Source organism: Malurus melanocephalus, unplaced genomic scaffold (assembly GCF_030028575.1).
Source record: "Malurus melanocephalus ecotype Western Australia unplaced genomic scaffold, MMel_1.1 scaffold_176, whole genome shotgun sequence".
Taxonomy (NCBI): Eukaryota; Metazoa; Chordata; class Aves; order Passeriformes; family Maluridae; genus Malurus; species Malurus melanocephalus.
This window is the reverse complement of record NW_026623408.1, coordinates 464,805-475,722: the sequence shown is the minus strand read 5'-3', so window position 1 is coordinate 475,722 and position 10,918 is coordinate 464,805. Positions and strand designations below refer to the sequence as shown.

Sequence of the window (10,918 nt, the reverse complement as noted above, 5' to 3'; positions counted from 1 at the left end):
TGACCACTGCCCTTTGCCACTGCCCCCTGTGCCCACTGCCCACTCTGGCCACTGTTGCCTGTGCCCCTTGCCCCCTGTGCCCACTGCCTCCCATGCCCACTACCCCTGTGTCCAACACCCCTGTGTTCACCACCTCCTGTGCCCACCACCCTTCTCTGCCCACCACATTCCCTATTCCCACTACCTTCCCTTTTCCTACCCTCTTCCCTGTTCCTACACCTTCCCTCTGCCCACCACCCTCATCTGTCCACCACCTTTCCTGTGCCAACCATCCCCCTATGGCCATCACTCTGCCCCCCACCCTCTTCTCCCCACCCTCTGCCCACCCCCCATTCCCACACCGTCCCTGCACACACAGCTCTTCCTGCAGGGCGTTAGCCCAGTTTTGTCCTGTCAGCTCCAATAACAGGTAGTAAAGGAACATTTGCTTTGAGATTTTGGCCAGAAAGCCTCRAGCACCCAGGAAGGCCCTTCATCCCTGAGCTGCTATCAGAAGTTATCCGGTGTTTTGTACATTGAGTGGGATTGGTGCTGGCTGGGAGTACCCACCACCACATGGGCAGCAGAGCTGCTTGGGGCAGCCCTCCCAGCTGTGACACTGGTTTGGATATTGCAGAAATCCTCAGGGCCTTATGGGGAGGATCCCAGTGCTGTGCTTGTAGAGTTTAGCCAACAGGTTTATTCCTGGCAATCTGTGAGGAGAGGGATTAGAATCATATAGAAATAAAGCTCTACACACGATCTGTGCCTTTGCAGGCAACCTAGCAGAATAAAAAGTACTTTCTCGGCTGCTGAATTTTCTGCAGAATTTGGTTGACTCTGCTGGGTTCTCATTAGCGCACATTTATATAGGGGGATGCAGAAGGTGTGTGCTTTTACAGCTGCATTTCGGGGCGGTGAAATGCAATAACACACACAGATTGCCTGCTGCAGTTCTGAGTCTGCTCTGTGTGTGGAATTGCACACATTTGTACTCGAGGGGGGGTTCTGCTATTTACAATTGTTTGTATTCGAGGGCTGTCTCAGGGTGCTCTGGATGTGATGTACCCAGGGAAGGAGCTGTTTGTTTACACAGTGCTTTTCTTTTGCAGCAATTTATTACCATTAGTGCTGATGACAAGGATGACTCGGCCAACGGACCAAGATTTATCTTCAGTTTGCCACCTGAAATTATTCATAATCCAAATTTTACACTCAGAGACAATAGAGGTTTGTGTGAAGATTCCCACTCTACCAGAGTCCAAAGAAATGACAAAGTAGAACTAATGGCCAATGTAATGTCATGCAACAGCATTRTCATTAACTTTGGCAGTGTCTTTCTCCAGGATTTAGGGGAGGGAGGCAAAACCGTACAGCTGAAATGCAAGGATGTTCTTGGGAAAGTGGGGYGTTTGTTAACTCACTTGAATTTTCTTGAATGCATATTTTGAATTGCATAATAATAACCGACAGGAAGAATCCACTGCTGTTTTATCTCCCAGGAAGAGAATAAAACCAYTGCCAAACACTCACTAAATGGAATTGGCAGATCTCCTCAATTTAGAGAAACCTAAAATTAGCTGAGACAGCATAAATTGCTCGGCTGCTTGTCTTTGTTCACCACTGTGCCTGCCAGTTTTTGTGAATTATGGATCACAAGAGACATGGGCTCRATTCCCAATGGCATCAAATCCCTGCCTCGTGCAGGAAATGCAAACAGGGATTTGAGCTGTGGAGCATACCTGGGTTGGGTATCTCAGGATCTGGAGATCCTGGTCCCCTTGCCAATTTGCTATTCATGAAATATAGTAGAGCTTTGCACTCAGATTGATGGTGTGATGTAAGGAATTTGTAAGCAAAAAACCTCAGGCCTGGGTGAGTGTCAAAATTCAATTGATCACAGCAATATCAGTGACCTTACCTTGCCAGAGGCTGAGGGAGCCAGAGGAGGTGGTAAAAAAACAAACAGAAAAGGGCAGGTTCAGCCATTATACATATTTATTCCATTTATTTCATTATATTCTCATTTAGTGTTCATTTTTTATTCCCCTGCACAGTGTAAAAACTGTTTCAACTTCTAAGGAATTGGTTTGGATTAGCAAGCTTTAATGTTTGAAGGAAACTTGACTGTTTTCTGAAAAGTAAAACTCAGTTGAACTGGTTTAAATAACGAATCCAAGAGTGCCAGAAGTACAAAAGGCAACACAATCCAGATACATGATTTCAGTAAAAACGGTTCTGTTGAGGCACACTTCATATCTGTCTCCACATCTGAGGGGAGGGTAATTATCATCAGAGCTCCCAAACAAAATCTCTGTTATTCCTGACTGATCAAAGTCGTGCTGTTGCCTGGTGCTTGACACTTGTACATACATAAGCAATTCATAAAGCAGCCAGTGCAGGGCACATATTTATTCTCTTTAAAGTAGTAAAACACAAGTTTTGAAAAATTCATGGATGTATTTTTAGAGAGGAGTAAATAAGAATGTGTTCTTTGCTTGAGACCCTGAGGCCGAGTTTCGCTATAAAATGCATTTTATGGTCACCACATCAAACTGAAAATAGATGAGATTTTATAATCTAGCAGAGGAAGTGTAGGTCAGGGTTGGGATGCACTGCAGGTACAGCTGCAGGCGAGTTGTATTATGGTTCCTGACTACAGCCAATCCTACTAATCCTTCATATCCATATGCAGCAAATTCATTACTGACAAAATTAACCCAGATAAAAATGTTTTGTCACTAAAATTATTATGTCAGTTTAATGCAGTTATACCTGACTATACTGCAATTTCAAGAAGACAGTGTTTAAGGATTGAATCTTCTTATATAATGTTCTTTTTGAGAAATGAATAATGTAATGAAATTCATCCTTTCTTTCTTTCATTTTGTTCAATCCTCAGTGCAGTGATGTTGTCAATTTAACTGTTTCTGTGGGGTGTTTTTAAGTAAATTATAGCAAAGCAAAGTAAAAAAGTTAAAATTCTACATACTTCCATATTAAAAGAAAAAAAAAAACTTCTTAGGGAGAGTATGTCGCCATTTGCAAGCCAAATAATATACATGGTCATTCAAAGTTGGTTTTTTTTTCATTTGTAAGTCTGAGTATTCCATAAGCCATGCCATGGCTTTCAGAGGGMATTGCTACTTTCAAAGAAAAATGGCTTTATTAACTGTGGAGAGCAGTTAATGAAAACTCCAGTGTTTGGGCCTATTACAGAACTTTAAAGTGAATACAGTCCCATAATTATCATTTAATAGAGTTTCTTTTTACCGACTCCTGAAAGTAATCACATATTGCAGTAATCCAAAAACGCATAATCACGTTCTACATCCTAYTAATAGCCCACTGTGTTCCCCAGCCTTCAGCTGAGCCCATCTCCCATAGAAAACKGGAGATAATGGCTCAGCCCACGCTGGGATAAAACATGGAATTACTTTTGCACTGTTTCCTTATATTATGGCTCATAAATAAACAGCTCTGTTTGCCTGGGCTCTGCTCATTCTGCTCCCACTGAAGTCAGGTCTTCAAAGGAGCAGCAGCAGAGGCTCGTGACACCTCACAGCAGAGAGGCAGATACAGAGTAAATGGATTTCCTGCTTTTAATCCTGCTGGGTCCTAAGCTGAGATGCTTTTTCCTGGGGCTTCCTCAGCCTGGCATTACTGGAAGGGCTGCAACCCCAAATTCACAAGAGCCTGACATTAAATCTATGACCCCCCTAAAAATCAGTGACTAAAATCCATTTTTTAAACTCAAAAAGTGTTTCACACTGTTTCAACAAGAAATTTGGAAATGATGAAGTCACAGGATTTTGCCATGGATTATCTACAGTGATTGCTGCTCCTGGTGATGATGATTTCAGACAGCAGGACCCCTGAAATTGTTTCATTTTCTGGCTGAATCAGCACTCACACTGGTATAGGTGATAAAGTTTACCCTGCAGTCAACTCATGTACTCTAGAATCCTCCCTACACTTTCTGTGTGTTATCAAGCCCCCCAAAGCTAAGCTACATTTTTCTGTATGCACAGGAAAAATTGGAAATCATCAATAAGATCACCAGAGAAAAAGACAAAAATCAAAGGTCAGGGAGATCAGTATAAGGATCATTGTGAAATAATGCAGTTTGATATTCTGATTGTAAAGATTTCATGGAGAGCGCAGGAAATCTTCACTTGCAATGCCTTTGGATATTGGATATCCCAGGCAATAATAGCWGGAAAAAGATGTATTTTTGGGGATGGTGTTGCAATTTTTCTTCCCTTTAGTGTTAACCCCCACTGTGTTCATCAGGGCTGAAGTCAAGGAGTTCCCATATGTATTAAGTAATAGTTTTAAGCTGGTATTGACATTTAACTTCTGTTCGCTTTAAAAGTGCCATTTTGACAGGATTACAGTTCTACTCCTGGGCCTTGAAAATAATAAAAAAGCAAGGATGAGAATATTAGCTAGGATTATATGTTCTCTTTTATCTAGGTAAAAGAGGGCTTTTTTTTCCTCTTATGGATATTATGTTTCTTCTACATGTGAGAAGTGAACATAAACAGTAAAAAAAAAGAGTTTAAAAAGTGACCTTTTAGGCTTGATGTATGGTAGATCTTTTTAAACTTTGGTCAGGCATGTTAATTGGATTTTTCTTTTGAAAAAATTATGTTAAAATCAAAATCACTTCCCATTAAAGCACTAAATCAGCTTTGTTTAGAGTAAGTGACTGCAATGGCACAGGCCAGTCTGTATGATAGCTGAAYAATTCGCCATCCTTTCCTTATTTCTAATTAGGAATACCATGTCAGCTGACAAAARCCAAGAAAAATAAAATATATGATAAAAAATGCGCAGCCAAAGATTAAATATACTAATTTATGGTATTGCCATTCCTTCCACAGTGCCTTTGCAGCCTCGAGGCAGCTGTAGCTCAGCCCACTGTTAATGTTCGTCATTTTTGCCACAAGAACAATCTGCCTTGTTGCGATTTTTCATTTAATGGAGCAGATCTTGGTTTTCCCGTTGAAGAAATGAATTATTAAGTATGTTTTAGAGGACTCTGTGGAATAGTTTTAATCTGGACCAATATATTAGTTYGAGTTAGTTGACAGGTTAACAGATATTAGCTGTTGTATTTCYATTTGTACCGAATTGTTACCAGCCCGTTAATTTAAAGTCCTAAAATAAAGCTCATGTCAGGCAGACATGGATATCCTGTAAAAAATTGTGCCTCAAAGTTTAGATGGTGAATGTAAACAGTGAGGAGATCAGAAGGACTCAGAGGGAGACAAAGGRCACCTCCAAGAGCCACAAGTGATAAACAATCAGATCTTTATCAGCCTCTCTGTCCTTAGCCAATGTGACATTGTGTAAAGGAGAATTCACAAGCTGTTTTCTGCCCTGTTGTTGTTTTTGTGGCACTCAACACCAAAAAGGAACAATTGTGGCCAGGTGACCATTCAAGGCTTCAGGGCTGTGGGCTGGAAGGACAGGGGAAGGTGTAGGGGATGTGTATTTGTATTTAATTCATACAGAACCACACTCAGTTTTATTCTTTAATTAACAMAAGGAACACAGATMATCTYGGWCTGATGGTACCTGTTAGTACCTGTRACTTACTGAGAAATTCTCAATATTTCACGCTTATTTTTCCAGCTGTTATTGCCTGTGATATCCAATATCCAAAGGTGTTGCAAGTGAAGATTCCCTGTACTCTCCATGAAACCTTCACAATTAGAAGATGAGATATTAATTTGGTGTGTAACAAACAGATGATACTCCCTAAAATATTCCTCCTTTATGGTGTGATCTGCAGAAGTTCCTGGGAGAATCATAAGCAGTACCACATCCTCCTCATCCCATAGATTGAGTGGGATGTAACCACCAAATTTTGGGGCAATTTCAGACCTTGTCCTACAAAGGTGGTTACTGCAAGGCAGGAACGCTTCTCTTTGGGTGTAATTTATTCACAGAGTTCCATGGAAATCACAGTGATTAGAACATTAGCAGAGGTTTTGTGGTTTGCATTATTAAATTSTGGGATTTATGCTGACTCTTCAGCAGGAAAACGATTACTGTGCAGCACCCTAAGGCAGCAGTGAAGAGGGGACCTTCACAGGTGAACAGCCCTCCCACAGCAAATAAAAGAGCCCCTCTTTCCACTATACAGCAAAAAATAAAGAACATGGCAAGCCAGGAAAGGTTCTGTGGAATAAATCTTCAATGTGAACTGGCACTTGAAGGTCTGAAAGCCACAGATATGATTGTTTCATGTTATTTACTTCGGGATGTTTACAGTTGTTATAAACTTTGGCTCAGGCTGAGCTGGGAGAGAAGGAGCACAGTCAGGGAGCAGGGCTGGTGTTCCCCCAGGAGCAGTGAGCATGGGCTGCCCCAGACCACTTTGTCATCTCACACATGTCCCTTTCCAAGGCTTTGGCCACAGGGAGTGTGCAGGACCATCCCAAATGTCCTGTGCTGAGGTGGCAGATTGTTTTCTGTCCCCTGCAGCAGGAGAGCCGTGGCAGGGCACCTCTCACGAGGACAATGGGAGTACAATTAGAAATGCTGCTAGGAGTATTGGTCATTGATCCCTGTGGGTCCCTTCCAAGTCAGGGTATTTTGGATTCTATGATTTAATTATTCCTCACATCCACATAATTCAAAATGTGCCCAGACAAACAGTGCATGTATGATCAAGATCTCTGAATTCTTTGGCAGTTTGGATGAAAAGTAGATTCTRATAAAGTAATATTAACTTTAGCACTAGTTTCCTACTGAAACAATGAGGCCAAAATTTGGTCATGCACAGCAAATACTGGCTTTTGTTTTGGTGGGAGTCTCATTAATACAGCCCATTTTGGGACAGATTTCTGTCTACCATGCTTTTAGATGTGATTCCAAGAACAGCACATAAGGGAGATATGGGTATTACCATCCACTGAAAGCTTTAATTGTGGAAATACTCTAAAACCAGCTGAAACAGTAAAAAGAAGGTCCAGTCGTTCTGGTAGTTGAAGAAATATTACTAATTTCTCAGAAAGTTACAGATACTAATAAGTACAATCAGACACAGATTATGTATGTTCCTTGTTTAATTAAAGAATTAAAACTGAGGTGGTGCTGTATGAATTAAACACAATCCTGCATTAGCTGTATTAGAAGGGCAACACGTTGTAAGGTTTGCTGTAGAAATAACATTAAACACCTGAAAACTTTGAGCATTGCAGCGAGATCGTTTATTTTTTGATATTGGCTAAGAGGAGTAGGCTGTGGAGAAATCACCGCTGACTGTCTGTCCTGCTCACACAGATAACACGGCGAGCGTGCTGGTGCGGCGGGAGGGCTTCAGCCGGCAGAAGCAGGACCTGTACCTGCTGCCCATCGTCATCAGCGATGGTGGCGTGCCCCCTCTGAGCAGCACCAACACCCTGAGCGTGCGCGTGTGCGGCTGCGACAGCGGCGGMTCCCTGCTCTCCTGCAACGCCGAGGCCTACGTGCTCAACGCGGGGCTCAGCACCGGCGCCCTCGTCGCCATCCTGGCCTGCATCGTCATCCTGCTGGGTAAAGGAAACGTTCTGTCCTCACTGTGTTAAAATATAACCCTGCCTTCAGCTCCAAGGTGGGGAAGGGAATCTTGATTTGTTAGCTTTTGTTTTTGTAGGGGTTGCTGATCWGCCTGGCTGTGAGAGAAGCTTTGGGCTGAGCTCAGGGTGGCCTTTTGGGGCCTGAAGGAGCCAAAGGAAAGATGGAGAGAGACAATGGCCAAGGGCTGCAGGGACAGGAGCCAGGGAATGGCTTCCCAGTGCCAGAGGGCAGGGCCAGATGGGAGATTGGGAAGGAATTGTTCCCTGTTTGGGTGGGCAGGCCCTGGCACAGGGTGCCCAGAGAAGCTGTGGCTGCCCCTGGATCCCTGGCAGTGCCCAAGGCCAGGCTGGACATTGGGGCTGGGAGCAGCCTGGGACAGTGGGAGCTGTCCCTGCCATGGCTGGGGTGGGATGAGGTGAGATTTATGGAGTCTTCCATCCTAAACCATCCTGTGCTTCAGTGATAACTTCAATAGCGAACACCAGTGAATTTGTCTTGATGTGCTCAGARAGTGTCCCTTTGTGGCCTAATGTCAGTTAATCAGGGACACTGCTTAAAGGAGGTCATGACATAGAGTTCTAACTTTTGTGATCTTCCCTGGATGACAAGTTCCTTATTGAGGTCAGCCAGCATTAATGGCCCCTGCCAGCCATTTCCCTCAAGCCCATCTCACATTGAAGATGGATGAATGGCTTGGAAAACCCGCTTTTAACAAAGTGCTGCAAAGTGTTTCCTGATGATTTGAATAAAAAAAAAAAAAAAAAAGTATTTTATAATTTGCCTATAGTAATTTATAGAGTTTCTTTTCTTATATACTTTATTTTATCAAAATTTGAAGCAAGACCGCAGAAATAAATACTTATTTGGAGGTGTTGCTTAAAAAAACCCTATTTTAATGGAAATGACACTTGGAATTAGAGTTAAGCTGTGGGCATACAGRAAAGGATAAAGATTCATCTTTGTTTTGTTGCAGACAGACATTCATGTTCTTGGGCTGCTCAAAGGCAGTGCCACAGTGTTTGTGCAGCACTGGGGGCCCCACAAACACTTTCCTTGAATTAGCGTTGCAGTAATGAGCAATTAGTGCGAGCAGTGGCACGCAGCCCAGACAGAGGCTCAGAGCGGTGTGTGCAGCWCTGTGTACAAACATCGCTGCTTTCACCTAGCAAGGAGCTCTAAAAACGCACAAGTTTGCAATGACCCAGCACAAAAGCTGAGGGCTCAGCGGTGCCGTGGTTCTTTACAAAGGAGCTGCTGTTTGCCAGCGCGCTCTGACTCATGTTTTGGTTCTCCGCAGTCATCGTCGTGCTGTTTGTGACCCTGAAGAGGCAGAAGAAGGAGCCGCTGATCGTTTTCGAGGAGGAAGACGTCCGGGAGAACATCATCACGTACGATGACGAGGGCGGGGGCGAGGAGGACACAGAAGCCTTTGACATCGCCACCCTGCAGAACCCTGATGGCATCAACGGCTTCATCCCGCGCAAGGACATCAAACCAGAGTACCAGTACCTGCCCCGGCCGGGGCTGCGGCCYGCGCCCAACAGCGTGGACGTCGATGATTTCATCAACACCCGCATCCAGGAGGCCGACAATGACCCCACGGCCCCTCCCTATGACTCCATCCAGATCTACGGCTACGAGGGCAGGGGCTCCGTGGCCGGCTCGCTCAGCTCCTTGGAGTCGGCGACCACGGATTCGGACTTGGACTACGACTATCTACAAAACTGGGGACCTCGATTTAAGAAACTTGCAGACTTGTATGGCTCCAAAGACACTTTCGATGATGATTCTTAACAATAAAGTTTAAGATTTGGCCTTAAGAACTGTGTCCGAAGTTCTGAAGAATCCAGAGGAAATGTAAGCAGGTATTTTTTTAAAAATCAAGAAAAAATCTCATTTGAACATTTAAGTTTGACAGAGAGGATTCCTTTGATTAAAAAAGGACGTGAAAGTGGTAAATACTGTGAAGTACCTTTTCCTACAAAAGGCAAATCCAGAAGCTGGCTGCCAGCTTCGCTAAAGGAAAACACCCACTTGCGAAATGCGAAATATTTAAATGAAGGAAAAATGCTAAAAGTGAACCTACAAATAAGGGAAATCTTTTATGTGTTACGAACATCTAAATCTTTTATGTCAAAGAAGCTTCCACAAATTAGAAAAGATAACAGTTCTGAGCTGTAATTTCGCCTTAAACTATGGACACTCTATATGATAGTGCATTTTTAAACTTGAAATATATAATATTCAGCCAGCTTAAACCCATATGATGTATGTACAGTACAATGTACAATTATTATGTCTCTTGAGCATCAAACTTGTTACTGCTGATTCTTGTAAATCTTTTTGCTTATACTTTCATCTTGAACTAATACGTGCCAGATATAAAAACTCTGTCTTGTTGCAGTGGGAGGCGCCCTATTTCTATGTCATTTTTAATGTATCTATTTGTACAATTTTAAAATTCTTATTTTAGTATACATACAAATATCAGTATTCTGACATGTAAGAAATGTTACAGCATCACACTTATATTTTATGAACATTGTACTGTTGCTTTAATATGTGCTTCAATATAAGAAGCAGACTTTGAAATAAACTGATTCTTTTTTAATTCTTGTTCTGGTTATTAAGCATATAAGGAAAAAACATAGTGTTTCTAATGTCCCATTTATAGTTCTGACTAATTTACTACAATTGTGACCTTTTAATAGCCTTATTTATTATGTGTTTGTAGTTGGTTCGTTGCCTTGTTAAGTGATTATTTAAAAACCAAGTACATTTTACAAATGTTTTTTAGATTAAAACAAATGYAACGTCTGGTGAACATTTTGTACCCTCTCTATCTACAGCTTGTGGCTGCTCCCAGAACACAGCAAGGATCGACATATAGTCCCACTGTGTCTCCTGGATTAAATTAAGTGTAATATTTTTCAATATTTCCCATGTAATATGCATTTATCTTATATCTTAGAGATTCCCGAGGTTTCAGAGTGACTTTGTGAGTGGACGGGAGTACTCTGTGCTTACACTTTACTCCAGCCTTGTGAGTTTCCGTATCTGTGCTGAGCTTCTGCGGGTTTTAGAGACTGAAATCTGACCCAGTTTAGCTGTGACTTCCCTAAGGACTGTTCTACCTGACAATTACCTTACCTGAGTAGTAATTAAGATTCCAGCACTTAATTCCTATTTTTCTTTGGATTTTYTTTTTCTTTTTTTCTTTTWATTTTTTAATTTCCAGTAGAATAGCATCGTCTGCGGATAGGGAGACATTATAATTTGTGACAACAGAAATACGGAGTGCTTTCAGAGTTGTTCTTTGTAATGTATGTTTTTAATCCAAAAAGGGATCTATAATTCTTTTTTTTTT

General features: G+C 42.2%; 1 protein-coding gene across 1 annotated transcript in view; it reads left to right on the top strand.

Annotated features, from left to right (window-relative positions):
- CDH11 (cadherin 11) overlaps nucleotides 1–10,898 on the top strand; it is an 86,045-nt gene extending 75,147 nt beyond the window's left edge. The window contains exons 11-13 of the mRNA XM_057372658.1: nucleotides 1,092–1,209; nucleotides 7,276–7,527; nucleotides 8,849–10,898. Of these exons, the coding sequence (XP_057228641.1) occupies nucleotides 1,092–1,209; nucleotides 7,276–7,527; nucleotides 8,849–9,345 (867 nt within the window). The 3' untranslated portion in view covers nucleotides 9,346–10,898. The remainder of the gene's footprint in view (nucleotides 1–1,091; nucleotides 1,210–7,275; nucleotides 7,528–8,848) is intronic.
- The last annotated feature ends 20 nt before the right edge of the window (nucleotides 10,899–10,918 follow it).